Here is a 15,341-nt window from a genome sequence, read left to right on the forward strand (position 1 = left end):
GGCCTCATAATTGGCTGTGATTCGTTGTCAAAAGAGTGAAAATTCTGAGTCCTAGATGCATGAGAAGGCTCTGAAAAACTGCCCATGCTTATGTCCTATACTATGGGTTGAACCACTCTTTTATCACTTAAAGTAGTTTCGTCCTCCGTCTCAAGACAATTATTTCACACGCACATTCTCCTCTCCAAAAATTTGAGGCAGGACTCAAGCCTTCACTTGTTTGCTACTTTCATTTACTACTAACACACAAGTAGTAACAAACTTAAGTGAATCTCTATTTAATATTTGCATGCATTATCAACCATATGTTAAAAATCAATCAAAAAATGTCATAAATATAAAATACACAAAAAATCAAAGTGTGGTACATAATGGATTAGAAATTCCAATGGCAAAGTCTCAACCACTTTGCCATGTGGTCTCAAATGGCTTCTATTTGAAGTGCAAGTCCAAGATTGAATCGGGCATGACTAGCATCCCAATCTTGCACAGAAGGTTAGTAACTTTGTGCTACAGGAACAGCTGGAATTTCTCTTTGTGCTAGGTGGTGATCCCACCCTTAAAGACAGCACAGTAACCTATTGATGGAAGCCCTCTAAACAAAAGTGTTTACAAGGGTAAACCAGATACTCTTTTGACTGGTGTTATTTCTGCACAGCCCTTGCAGATGGATGCTGTCTGGACTGCATTCAGTCGCGCGCAAAAGACTAAGGCTGAACACTTGTTTAAGCCCCTGAATGTAAGTAAGCTCGTCATGTCAACACTGGATCTGGGTATTCTTCAAACAAAAAAGCTGAACCATGCAGTAGTACACTGTATACTCGGATGTTTGCTTGCAAAATCGTGCCCAAACAAGGCCTGCCATGGCCAAACAGCACATCCCACACAGGTCCAGAAAATTTGCTACGACTGCAATAAACAGCTGGTTCACCCCAGCAATTGTGCTCCCGGCTTGGCCAACACTTGTGTTTCATCAGCCTTCTTGATTTGCATCTGAAATTTCCCCGCCAAAAATAAAATTTAAAATCATAAATTTATAGGCTCCCTTCGTGTGCAGCATAAACCACCTGCCTGATAGGTGTGCAAGGGGAACTTAGATCCCCATCGCAGTCACTAGGACTCCCACTTCCTCGTACATTATATTGCCAGTCTGTTGGGACAACTGAGTGATGTGGAAGCTCAAACACATCCAGCTCATTGGCTGGAGAATGTTGAGGCTCAGATGAAACTCCAATGCTCTCGGGTGATGAGATGATCGTTCCATTGGTAGAAAATGCATGGCTTGTTTTAAATGCATTCATTGCCTCCATCTGCAGGGGATTAAGTGCCTTCCTACCTTGTCTTGAAAATTGAATGACATCCCCCGAATCACTTCCACTGCCATCAAAAGACATTACAGGGAACTTTCCACGTTCCATAAAATTCACTGCAGCAGACTGATCTGCTAAGTTTAGATGTAACTCCCCTGCTCTTCTACTAGCACTCCTTGAAGGAATAAGCTCTGTGCTAGCATCTCTACTGCTAGTAAGGCTACTACTCACATCTTGCACCACTATTCTCTCATTGGAAGAAGCCACTGGTTGCAAGATAGATGACTTCTTCTTTGCTATCATTGTAGCTCGCAAAACATCATCCTTGTTTAAAGAAGCCAAAGCCCATGGACTTAATTTCACTGGTTTTCTTCTGTCGAATTCGGGCCTTGAAGGAAGACCTGAGCTCGTACCCTTTACTGAAAAAGACCTTTCAGGTGGGTAAACACCTTGCTGCAACAATTATCACTTCAATCAAACAATGTGCCAAAGCTCTCTCTCTCTCTCTCTCTCTCTCTCGCACGCGCATGTGCGCACACACACACACACGCTCTGTACACAAACATGCTTTCAAACACAGATTAACCTCATGGTCCAAAAAAAATCTTGGGGGCGTGCACCAAGCTCTTCCTTGTAAAGCTCCAGCTGAGCTACCACCACTGTTAGCTGTTCCAACAGAGCTGACTGGTGAGGTAAGAGGGCTCTGGGCGGTGCCACCTACCCCTTTCTGATCTTGCTCCCTCATTGCAACAATGTAATCATATGTACTAATCCCCTGCCAGACATGATTAACAAATCATACAGATTCTTGATGCAAAGAGTTCCTATGTTATCCAAGTCATGAGCTTGAAAGCATCAATCAGAATCACCTTCTTGATGAGAAGAATGTGAAAGAAGAAAAGTTGACCAAGTGGGTAAGTTGCAGCCATGGCGAGAAGTGTACACACAGCCTGCAAAACTTTGAAAGTCTGATAAAGACAACTGCCACATGACAGATGATGAGAAATTATAATTGCCTTAAGTTGTCCTTACCACCACAATGATGTATGCCACAGAAGAAAAGCTGCTGCCCAATTTCAAAGTTATCATGCTCTGAAAATGAGAAAAGCTTAGGAAGCAGTGTACCAGCACCCATAATCCGACTGACCACTGCAGGATGAGCTGCAAAAGCCAAGCCGACATTGGAAAAACTTGTCAATGATGTGAACTTGAAAGCACACTTCCATTATGAAGAACACTGAAAATTGCATTAGTGGGCTGTTGTCCGTGATTCCTTTACCCAGAAAACATTCACACCCACACACTAGCAAACATTTGCTCAGCGAATCTGAGACAATTGATGGTCCCAGTGTCAAAGCATAGCCAACCATCAATTGTCTCAGATATCTTATATTCACCAAGCACAGCATTCCAACTCCAAGCCATGAGAAGCAGAGTGCCTTGCACACTCAGAGCTCAGGACTAAGACATGAAGTTGAAACAGTACTGTGCTTGTTGATGTAGTCCCAAGCACGGCGTATGACAGCCATTTGCATCTTTTGACCACATGGTACCTGCAAGATTTGAACTCAGAACTTCTACAGTGGAAGTTGAGGCTCAAGTCACTAGCTGCTGATCCTTTTGCAAAACATTATAATGCAGGCCCATCATTAATTCTTGCAATCCAACCAGTTGAAGCAACACAAAGAGGAGCTAACTGTGGCATTGAGAGGGGGGGAACTCTACCAATGGCACAAAGCATGGGAGCAGTCTGCAGCCAGGTATGATGCATGTGATATAACGAAGCAGTCGCAAGCTAAATGGTTTTGCAGACACCAAATAGCTGTGACTACGAACTGGAAACAGTTGACTTTTCATAGTGACCTAACAACCTAAAGAAAACAGCCTTTTCAACCTAGCAACAGTGCAGCTTCACTCAAATCTGTTGTTCAACATCTTGGAAACATCCACCTGCAAGCTCTCAATCGATGATTGCAAATCAAATTCATGTCATCTTGAAGTTGTGTCTTCCTATGCAGCTGTCTGGACTCTGGACCTGCACATCCTTCTGTACAGCCTAGAGTTTTCATACAGGCCTACGTTCCACCAGGAAAACCCTCCATATACTCAATATTTGCTGAGATAGCAAAAGGTATGATATTTCTCAAGCTCATCTTTTCATCCAAAAAAAAATGCCTTTCCCCCACAGTGCTCTAAGGATTCTTTTTTTCTCCTTCAAACCTCCCACCCACATAAGATAATAAAACCCTGTTAAGCACCTATGCTATTTGAATAATGATTTTCAAGGTAATTAAGCCCTACCTGTTTTCACAACGTCATCACTCCTGGAGTTAAAATGGGGGCCCCTCTGGCCATGATGTGTATAAGAACCACTTAAGTTATTCCAGTAGAAGTGAATAAGGTTCAAGCCCGCCCCACAATCTCACATAAGTTTACCTTCTATTTTCTCATTGACCAAAGCAACTGTGCATCAACTGTGCATTTCAATCCACTGACTCAGACTCCCTGGATAGGGCATTGGTGAGATGCAAAAGCAAACACAGAGGACACAATAACCATTTAAACGAAAACAGAAAAATACATTTTAAAATCGAATAAGCTGAGTACTTTTTGAATCAAATAAAAATGAAAATCACTTATCAAGTGCCTACTCTACACAAGAAGTTTCTGCATTTGATAGAGCCATGTATAACAACCACTTGCAATTCATATCCAATAAACTTCATAAGCCGGTATTAATTCGCATTTTTTAATCCTTGGCATGGAGTGGTTAAGAGGTTTGGTTATTACTCAGTGGGTCATGCAAGGTGTAACACGGCTAAGCAGTTGTCTGTTGGGGAGTCGGTTCATAATCCCATAAAAGAATGGTTTTTCTAAGTCCCTCCAGGAAAAATAAATGAGTATGTGAGCACATAACTGAGGGTGGACCCAACAATGTGGGGGTCTAGATCTAGTCTCATCCTAGAAGAGGATAAATGTTCAACAATCAACTCATCGCTTCACATAACTGAGGGTGAAGCCAACAGTGTGTGGGTCTCAATCTAGTCTAACCCTAAAGACCAATGGTGGATAACCCTGTATGGCATGGGAGACATCTGGTAGTCATCTAAGGGCGAGGTGGTATACGGACTAGAGGCCTCGTACTTAGATGTATGCACTTGATCCTACTCCCAGAACTAGCTCCTAAATTTTCATAGTGAACCTTGGATTTCATTCGAAGTTCGACATCCCAAGATCTGCGTACATATAGGCAGCCCTGCCTTATCTTGAACATGTCCAAGCACACAGTACAAAGTTCACAAACCAAATTCCAAAGCAAGCAATCAGACCTTAAAAACAACAGTGTACCATTTCATACGAAACCCCTGCTAGTTCACAAAGCCAGACCAACAACCACTTAGCTGCCATCATCCATGCAATTCAATCAAGTCGGAATGAGCCCAGATTGAAGTAAGCTTAATTTTCAGCATTTAAAAGAAAGCTTGAGTGGTCTGAGCTCATTACCATAGCAATTCCTGAAACCATAAGCGCCACAAAATCCTTGTAGTTCTTCCTACCAACACAATTGTTCAACCACTGCAAAAAAGTGAAATCTCATCAAACCTTCAACATACTAGTCAATTGAGAGGCCCCGCACACATTTATATACCAACAAAATGTTCAGCCATGAACAAAAAGGCCCGGTAAACACTCTAACTCTCATTGACATGCGAGGCTGTTTAAAAGGCAAGCACAAACTCACTCGGCAGTGATGATCAAACCCATCTATGCACTTGTCACAGACTCGGCAGTGTTTACTATCCTTATAGATCTGCCAGAGACAACAAGACTCCTTTTCAGATTCCAAACGTTTTCAACCTGCAAACACTTGAAATGATGAGCATTCAAGGACATTGTAGCATCATTACCTCAACTTTACACAAGCTGCAGTATAGCATGTCAGCTTGGTTCGAAGGTGCGTATGTTTCCGGTTTGCATAGATAGCTTTGAATCAAGACAATAAAGGCACATGCCCAACAAGATCTTGCATGCTCCTGTTTAGTCCATTTCTCAGCTCCAGCTTCCTCCAACGTTGAGCATTTATCTGCCCCATTTCCAGAGGCAAGTTCAAGCTCTTTTCCATCCACCCTAGAAGATAGCGTTGAGGGGGCAGGCTTGCTTTCTGAACATGATGGTGTGTTGCACTTCTTAGTCTTCAGCAGTCCTTCATCGGCTGGATTAATTGCCACACACCAAACATACAGTGCAAAGACCACAACCACCTGAAATGTAGAGACAAGTGACTTAAAAATGAGCTTCCTGAAGCCTTGGAAAGCCAACCTCTATGGTACGATTTTCTCCCAATTGTAAAGGCAACCTTAAATTCAAGCTAACACAAGCATGTTGAACGTAACATACATGCACTCACAAAGCAGTGCTCACACAATTAGGATAACAGGTTCACTCCATCACTCCTAGAAGCGTGATACATGCCTAGACGCACAATGCATGCACAGTTAATCTAGAACCATCCAGAAGAATTATGGGATGAGATAAACATACCGTGGGAGAATACAGTACGATGACAACAATCTCAAGAATCTTAGATCCAACAAACGGTATGAAGAAGACATAAAAGGCAAACACCAGGGCGAAGAAAACCGCAACAGCAACAATCTGCAAGGCGTACAAATTACTGTTCAGCTAAAATGTGGCCCCTTCTGGTGTCCAATATACATGTCATTTCGGGGCAGTGAACAAGAAAAAGCCATACCTTGACAGTGAACAAGAAAAGGGTTTTGAAGAAACAAAACCTTGAAAACTTCCCTGTGAATATATGGGCAAGAAGAAGGAAGATTTTGGAGCAGAAAGTACCTGGAGAGGATGGTAAGGGAGCTGCCACCCGTGACGCCTCATGGTGCCTTCAACAAATTTGAAAGGATAGAAGTTTATCAAGGTAAAGATAAGGTAAAGGCTTGCATGTTTGATCAGTCCAAGGCCAAGGGCCTTGACGAAACCAAGGCCAAGCACACGATGCGATTTAACTGTGTGTGTGGGGAAGCTCAGATTCTCTGCTATGCTTAAAAATTAGGGTTCCATGAGTCTGATTGGGGTTTGCTTCTCTCCTTGATGAACTGCTAGCAGCAGCAATGAAGAGTGACAGCAACCATTCAACTTTATGTTGAAGCTATGATAAAAATTACTGCCAGAATAGGGTTTTGTTGATGTATAGTTGGCTCTTAATATAGCTTAATTTTCATCCTGATCCTTCTCTGATATGATCGGAGCTGTCACTGGAACAATGCAGGTTAAAAAGAGAGGTCACACCTAGATTCTTTGAGGATATGATGAGCGGCTGTGGAATTGTCGAAGTCAAAAGGGTTAGGGTTTCGCAGGGTGAGAGTAACGGAGCAGATGTTTCCGAAGAAGAGAGAATCGTGATGAGCGATGCTATCGCAACTGGCCGTTGTCTCTCGAACTGCTACCAAACAAAGACAGAAACAGATACATCATACACGTATGAGGTCTGGCTATGGCTATGGCTATGGCTATGGCTAGCTAGCTGCCATAGCTTGGTAGAAAAGCTGTTCGTATCAGAAGTGAAGAAGCCGCCAATCATAAATGTTATGTTTTCTTACATCTGCATAATTTTCCTCCTTTTTTATTTCATTTCTTTAATAATTAAATAAGAATCTCAACAATTAAAATAACCTTCTTTATATTTCTTTTTGTTTAACCTTTTCGATATATCTTTTTGTTTTATCTTGGCTTGTTATCACACACAAGTGCCATGCTCTCAAAAAAAAAAAAAGTTGAGTCAAGTTGAGTCGATTGCATGTACTTAATAAGATTGTATGTAGGAAAAAAGGAAAGTTGAGTCAATTGCGATTGCGTGTTACTGCTATTAGAATGGAGTTTGAGAGTCCCAAGGTTGTGGGTTTTATTTTTCTCTAAAGGCCATGATCCACCCGAGTTCAAGTCCCACCGTTGGTCGTATATGCCCTCGTGTTGCATTTTACTGACGTTAATACCTCTCTCTCTCTCTCTCTCTCTCTCTCTCTCTCTCTAATCATCAATCTTAAAAACAAATAATTGCATAATTTTTCTCCTCTTTAATTTCATTTTTTAAAATTAAATAAGAAATATCAATAATTAAAATATTCTTTTCGTGAAATATAGCTAGCTTATAATTCCATACATATATTAATTAGGAATTATAAGATAAGATTTAAATCAAATATAGTAATGTACGCATTTGTTTGCTTATTGCGTTTAACATGCAGTGATCGAGGGAAATATATTCAAGAAAGTTTTCGTATGCATATTAATTAATATGCATATACCACCTTCCTCTCTCTCTCTCTCTCTCTCTCTCTCTCTCTCCCCCCTGCTTGGCACCCCTCTGTTAAAACCACAGATCACCCATCTCCACTCCCTGCCCTCACCCATCTCCACTCCCTGCCCTCACAGCACAGCAGAGACAGAGAGACGTTAAGCCTTGCCTCCATAAACCATAAAAACTAGCTCAACGAGCTGTCCACGAAAACAGAGAGCGATGGAGGCTCATCGTGAACTCTCCACGTGTGCGCAGAGAGAGAGAGAGAGAGAGAGAGAGAGAGAGAGAGAGAGAGAGAGAGTGTGTGTGTGTGTGTGTGTGTGTGTGTCTCGCTGTAGAGTGGGGAGGGAGACAAATATGCGAGCAAGACCGGGGCGGTGGAAAAAACACACGTGTCTGAAAATACTATAAGTGGAAGATTCCACTTATAGTATAAAATCTACAAAGATGTAGAAAAATAACTGAAGAAAACATTAGAAATATATTGCCTTGAAGAAATTAATAAACCTTTGAAAAAAAATTCAATTGATTAATAAATCGCACAAAAAAAAAAGCTTTGGCAGCTTATTAAGTAAATTTTATGGCTCCATTTATTTTTTAATTAAAAAATCGATATATATTCTATAAAGTAAAGATTAAAAAAGTTGTGCATGTATCGTTGAGTGAAATTCGGATGTTTTTTTAAAATGTGTGCAGGAAGAGGAAATACATTTCTTCACCTAGGCAATAAAAGCAAAGATTAAATTACAAAAATTGGAGTTTCGACGCATTTATTTTACGTTCACCAATATTAGTACTCGGTTTAAAAGAGGAAAACAGATGAATAAAACCATTAAAAACAGCTAGGTTAGTGATTAGGAAAATTGAAGGCGGGAGAAGGTCGATAAATGAAAGGGAAAGTGAAGCTGCAAAAGGGGGTTTCGTTACTGCGAAGCGAAATATAATTTTAAAAAATAAAAGGTAGAAAGTAAAATCGAAAGGAGAAAAATAAATGCAGAAAACGTTAAAGGAAAATAAAGGAATGTGAAGCGCTAGGGTAAAAAGGATTTGCGGCTCAGCTTTTGCAGGCGGGATTTTTTTATTTTGGGTGGGCGGGCGGGCGGGCGGGCGGGCGGGCGATCCGAGACGGGAATGAATGGGAACATGGGCTCCACGATATTGGCAGGCCAAAAATAAAAAATAAAAAAAAGGGGGGCGGGCAGCAAGGAAAGCGTGGTATCTCAGAAACCAACAAAAGGTTGAAAATGAAAGATCAATGGTAACATTCTCACAATAAAAGCCAGGTTGTCTCTCTCGGAATAATTACTCAATCAACAAGGCTGCCAACAAAAGCACCCCCCCCCCTCACTTTCGTTTTCCTCTATCCTTACATTTTATTACATTACCACTCAAATTGATGTGCTCTCCAAATACATGTATGTACACATAATTAGTCCCACCACATCTTTCCATCTCCTTCCAAATTCCTTCAATTGCTCAACTTCCTTTTCTGAGGCTGTCAATTTTGGTGCCACTATTCAACCTTCGGACCTGTCATCGAGAGCACGCCCAATCACAACCACTTGACCTAACCTCGAGCTTGCAATAATTCACAACAACTTATGTGCCCCCCCCCCTCTCCTTTCACTACCTTCCAACTCAAATTGATGTTCTCATTTGATCACATGAAGGTCAACTTTTTTACCCCCTCTCCTTCCAATGCTCTACTCTTTACCCCACCTTATCACTCAAGGTGATTTTTTCCATGTATTTCATACTGAAAGTTAAGGTCAATTATTGAACCCCTCCCCTCTCACTACTTGATTCTTTACCCCATCATCAACTAGATTTTATGAGTTTAAATTGATTCTTGAAAGCTCTCTCTAAAACAAGGTTATAAAAAAAATCAACCCTATCTTTTTATTCTCTACCACACTTCCAAGCAATCCCATCAAATGTAAGTTGTAAGTGTCCTATCTCACCTCTTCCAACTCATGTGAAGAACCTTTGACCACATAGTTTAAAATATTAACCAAAGCATCAACTACTTTCACCAACTTCACATGAGGTTGCCCTTGAATGTCCTGAAGTGAAAAATTTCAAGCCGAAAAGCATTGATATCTAAAGGCTTGAAACAAGGAGAAAATTCAAAATGTCAATTCGAGTAACCAATCCCACCCAAAGAGGGCTTAAAAGTTGTAAAACCCACTTGAAGAGCACTTTTATGCATTTTGTTCATTAACAATTTTTTCTTCTCTTCATCCAAGAGTTGCTATTTGATTTGTTCCCAAAAACACAAATATCATTTTAGCATTTGAATTCAAATGCCATTAAACAAAGGGTGATACAAACGTGTTAAACAAAAGTGATGAAAAGAGACTCTTAGAGTTCCTTTGCTCGTGTCCTACATCCCTTAAGAACTACCTTACTTTTTTTTAATTCTTTTTGCATGGCATGTGCCTCTTGCAGTCCACTTCTCGCATGACAAATTTTTTTATTGTATGATCACCTTTACAACCACTACAATCAAGTAGAGCAGAATCATGGCGCTAGCCTTAATAATGTCCACAACTGATTACCCAATTCATTGTATGATCGCCTTTGCAACCACTACAAGAGTGGCTACTATCAATAACAGAATCATGGTGCTAGCCTCAATAATGTCCACAATTCATTACCTAACTTATCACCCAAGTCATCAATATTCGTGATGTAAAATCTTATTAAAGTTATTATCCATATGTCTTACACATTAACATCATGTTTGCAATAATCATTTTTACCTTGGATTTGGTGAAAGCAAGAAAAATGATTAACATCCCTCTTAAGATTCACTTTGTATAATAAAAGACCTCTCTCTCTCTCTCTCTCTCTCTCTCTCTCTCTCTCTCTCTCTCTCTCTCTCTCTCTCTCTCATCATTTCTTGTCTTTGTGTACCATTTTCTTACTTACGTCTCATAAGAAGGTATTCAGCCTCAATATTTATTAATATGTGTATTTAACTCTCTACTTGCATGTGCATGCATGCGTGTGTGTGTGTGTGTGTGTGTGTGTGTGTGTGTGTTTCAAAAAATAACTACTGACTATTGACAAAGTTATTAGTTCAAAAAACTAGGAAATGAAAAATATATGAACAAAGAGTACAAATAGCACATTGATTTTGAAGATTTGAGAATTAGAAAAAAGAGTTCAACGTGTTGTGTGATAAAAGCAAGACTATGTTGTCTAAATATGGCATGACAAGGATGTAAGCCAATTGGTATACCCTTAGAATAGAATATGAAGCTCAAGATGGTTAAAGGTGACCTTATTGAGGATCCTACCATGTAATTAGATGTAATTAGAAGATGGCAAAAAGTCTTATCTACATGACCATAAGGAGGCCAGGACCTTAATGAAGTCAAATGTGATGCAATGTATGAACTTCAAGGGAGAATCCCTAGCCTCCATCTATCCACCTTTTGATATAGTATCCCGATTTGTTTATGGGCACCTTCAATTTTCCTTTGGCCTTAGGTATGGAAAAAGAGAACTCATTTGCGGCATGGCACGCTTATTACGAGAGGAATAGCATGAATTACTATTACTCAGTTTGCATTTAAGTACGCAAATGATCGCGAAATCTTTTTTCAATGGGATAGTGGAGCGTCGCGCATTGTCGTACGAATAAACAGTATAAGCTCCATTGTGCTAAGAAATGGAACTTTAGTTGAAAGCACCGTTAGCCATTTGAGAGCGTTACCGTCTCTGAGAATAAGACGAGACAGTGAGTCGTTCTCGCTTTCTATTCAGTGACGATATAAGTCATGAATGGTGATTACAAGTAATGCATGCAACTCTTTGGTTGTTATCTTGGTCCTAATTTAATGCAAAAAAAACATTTCAAAATGAAGAGGTAATTAAACTTAAGATTCATGTTGAAAGTAGCATTACTTATAAATTAGAAAATATTAGCAAAGGATTGATAAATAACATTTGATGGAGAGAGAGAGAGAGAGAGAGAGAGAGAGAGGGGTAAAAGTTAATAATAGTTCTTGTATTTATATCATCATATGAAAGAGAGTGTGTGTGTGTATGTGAATAAAAGGTGAGTATTTAAAGTATCTATTAAAATCATACACTTAATGATAAGTATAAACATATATGATTATACAAGTGTAATGACAAGTATGAGCATATATGATTATACAAGTGGCAATAAACTAATAGGCATGTATGAGTGTATAAATATGTATTTTGCATATTTAAATTTTTAGTATCTATTAAAATCATACACTTAATGAAAAGTATAAGCATAAGTATATATGATTATACAAGTATAATGACAAGTATATAGCAATAAACTAATAGGCATGTATGAGTGTATAAATATATAATTTGAATAATAAATGTGTATATAGTGTATAATTGTGTGAGAGAGTAGAGTATATGTGTATAATTAGTATATAATTGTTTGAGAAATTATACGAGTATATGAATATGTGTGTGTGTGTGTGTGTGTGAGAGAGAGAGAGAGAGAGAGAGGGAGAGAGGGAGAGAGAAAGGAGAGAAAAAGAAGAAGAAGAAGATTGTTTTAGTGTTGTAGTAGCTATGGTAAGAACCCTTAAATGATTATCCACTAACACAAACTAGGATTTGAACTTAGGTAGGCATGAATCAAGGTTCAGGTTGGGCTTGGAGTGTGAGAAGCATAAACGAAGGTGTTTGGGCATGTATGAGATAATGGCCCTAAAGCCCATTAGGGAAATCATGAACTCATCTATCTAAGAATGTTGGAGCTCATATTCATATCGAACGACTCAGTGTATTATTGGTATATATATTTGGGGCCATGTTAGTGTTATGGTATTGTAGGTGACATCGTGTTAAAGTACTAAGCTAGTGTATTATGTATTATTGGTGTATGTATTTAGGGCCATGCTAGTGTTATTGGTATTGCATGTGACATTGTGTTAAATACTAAGCGGATGACACCGATTTCGGAGCCACTCATATTGGGGGTTTCACCTAATGCTAGTATCTTGTGCTTTTGTTCATGCTTTGACTAAATATTTTTTCTATGATTTGGATTTGCTTTTTTTATGCATAATTGTAATTTCTTCCAAACCGGTGATGTTTTAGTAGTATGAGATCTGTGGTACGCTCACATGGAAAAGAGGATCATAGATTTTTGAAGAGAAAAAGGTGAGAAATATCAAGGAGAAGCTAAATGGACTCACAAGAATCAAGACTTGGGAGCTAGCTATGAACCTAGACCTTAGGGCCCATGAAGAGAAAATGGGAGACCCTTGGGGAAAACTGGTAAAGACAAGAGGTAGAAACCAAATAATGTGAATTCCTTAAGAAAATGGTGTGTATCTTCTGTGTAATGGAAGCCAACAACACTGTAAAAATCTACTCTTCACCTCTTCAAGAACAAATAACGTAGAGGTTGATCTCCATGACCTGCGCTACCTATATATGCAAGAAAATGTAGACTTGGTGATCAAAATAAAGGACCTACTGTCTAGAAATATATTGAGCCTTTTCACTTATTCATTTTTATTCACACGGAAGCTTACATCTTCTTAATCATACTTTTAAGATTATCTTAAGGTTTACAACTTCCATATATTGAGCCTTTTCACCTATTTAACAAGAGGGAGGCCAAGTCTAAGGGATGATTCTTGCATGAAAGTTCGAGAGCATGTAAAATGAAGAAAACAACTCCCATTTCCATGTTTCTTACCTCCCTGCTCTTTGTGGCACATCCAAAGGTTGAACCTTTTACTCCATCTATGACTCATTTGAATTACAATCGACATTGTTACCACTCGGGACATTCGACTTGGAGTATTTTGTCACCCGTCTTGTCTGTTGGACTTGTGCGAATTATGGTATACGATAGGTTTCTTAGCTTGAGGCAAGACATCGAATTTCTTTCACCACTTCAAGTGATAGATAAGGGAATATAGAGTTTGCCAACCACAAGAACAAGGGGCATCTATATATCTTTTCCTCCTAATTAGATATTTTATCATATTTGAGGTTCAATTTTCAATGTCTTTTGGTTCTATTTCAATTAATCTTTTATCAAAATTAGGAGCTCTACTTACTAGGTTTTACACACATTATAATTGGCCTGCAAGGCATTAAACATTTTTTGAATTTGTAGCAAAATGGTCAGAGGCTTCTATCCCTTCCTTGTATTGTTTATTGGTTGATTTTGTGATCTCCTAATTCTTTAAAAACATTGAATGTATTCATTTGAAACATTTAATCCCAAGAAAGCTTATCTCAGACTTGGATCTATATAAATTCACCACTTACGATTTGATAAGGTGATAATGAAGTTGACCCAATTACTATTTAGTTAGTGACCATGTATTCTATCCAAATATCTAAAATCATACTAAAGTCTAAGAACTTAACCTCCAAGATTAGTTGTAAATAGCAATCTAATTAGATTTGCTAGAAACTTATTGAACCCAAATCATGACTCCTTAGATAGCTAGAATTATCTATAAGAATCATAAGCATAGTGACAATATTAAAAGATTATTGTTAGGCTCCTACATCCAAATTATATGTTGTAGATAACTAATAGTTTAAGAGAGTCAAAACTTGCAGATTGGGATTTAGAGTTAGTTGACATAATGGCTATTGAGAAGACAAACAGAGGTTTCCTTTTTTAAGATGAAAGAAAATGGAAAGTAAACTTGTGCTCTCTTTAGTAAAAATGAAGAGTTTCATTATTGAAAATTTAGTATTTAAAGAAAACATGCATAACTTTATCTTTAAAAGAGTTTTGAGGTTATTGCATATTAGTTAGCCACACTACATAATAAAGTTAAATAAACTTACATTAAAAATGGCATGATCTTATGTATGATAAGAAATCGGATTTCTTAGTGCTACCTCTATTCAGAATAGCTATTATCTTTGGTGACACTCTTTCCAAGTAAGAAAGAGACTGCCAATGAGACATGAGTCCTTGAAGGGGAAATCATTAGCATTACCTTTAGTGACATGACTACCACTCTTTTGCCAGTAGCAAGAGGAAACATCCCTACTGAACTCCTCAATAATCATAATTTTTCTCTAGTAGCTAAAACAAAAATGAAACCAAAAACCTAGAAGATAATATAATATCCTTACTATGAAGAGGGAGAGATCACAAATAATGACTAGAAACACACTAAAATGTCACGAGTTTTTAAAAGCACAAACGTGGATTGATCATAGTAAGTGACCTTTTGCTTAGATTAAAAAATAGATATTAGAATATATTATTAGTTAAAAAGCCTAATCTAGAAATTTAGAGAACACAAACTTAAACAGCCATGGTGGTTAATGTCTAGTATGTATTCTTTAGATGAGGAAGAAAATATACATTGGATCATTTACTATTGAGACTCAAAACACCACTACTTAAAGTGTGAATAGACAATGATGCACATGTATCATGGTTGGCCACTCATGTGTATATGTTACTTATAGTCCTTTCACATTGAAAAAAGCTTTTAGAATACTAATCTTTATTGTTTTCCTTTTTGTTGATGACATGGGGCAATAAAACGTTATAAAATTTGATGATACCAATTTATTATTTGTTTGTAAATTTCTCTTTATCATATTAGTATGTGACAATCATAATGTTGAGGACTTTGACGATCACGATGTTTGTATATGGACCGATACTTGACAATATGGCTACAATATATTTATTTGTAGACTAATTGATAATGAAACTTGTG

The 15,341-nt window shown here is 38.3% G+C and overlaps 1 protein-coding gene across 1 annotated transcript; it reads right to left on the reverse strand.

The window, feature by feature from the left end:
* Positions 1-308: 308 nt before the first annotated feature.
* Positions 309-7,053, reverse strand: LOC147640427 (putative protein S-acyltransferase 22). Its single transcript, XM_086780416.1, has 9 exons — positions 6,165-7,053; positions 5,853-5,966; positions 5,219-5,572; positions 5,053-5,121; positions 4,815-4,886; positions 2,343-2,471; positions 2,180-2,260; positions 1,897-2,085; positions 309-1,763 (listed from the first exon to the last, which is right to left on the reverse strand). Exons 1-9 carry the CDS (start codon positions 6,204-6,206, stop codon positions 1,035-1,037), a joined length of 1,779 nt encoding a protein of 592 aa, XP_086636542.1. The 5' UTR covers positions 6,207-7,053; the 3' UTR covers positions 309-1,034.
* Between the last annotated feature and the right edge of the window lie 8,288 nt (positions 7,054-15,341).

This window comes from Cibotium barometz, chromosome 3 (assembly GCF_041138505.1).
Source record: "Cibotium barometz isolate CiBa-2024 chromosome 3, ASM4113850v1, whole genome shotgun sequence".
In the NCBI taxonomy this organism is placed as follows: Eukaryota; Viridiplantae; Streptophyta; class Polypodiopsida; order Cyatheales; family Cibotiaceae; genus Cibotium; species Cibotium barometz.

Coding starts and splice junctions, on each gene's coding strand:
- LOC147640427 (XM_086780416.1), bottom strand. CDS start 6,206: ATGAGGCGTCACGGGTGGCAGCTCCCTTACCATCCTCTCCAG. Junction 5,573..5,852: donor TCGTACTGTATTCTCCCACG/GTATGTTTATCT, acceptor TCTACATTTCAG/GTGGTTGTGGTCTTTGCACT. Junction 2,261..2,342: donor TGGCATACATCATTGTGGTG/GTAAGGACAACT, acceptor AAAGTTTTGCAG/GCTGTGTGTACACTTCTCGC.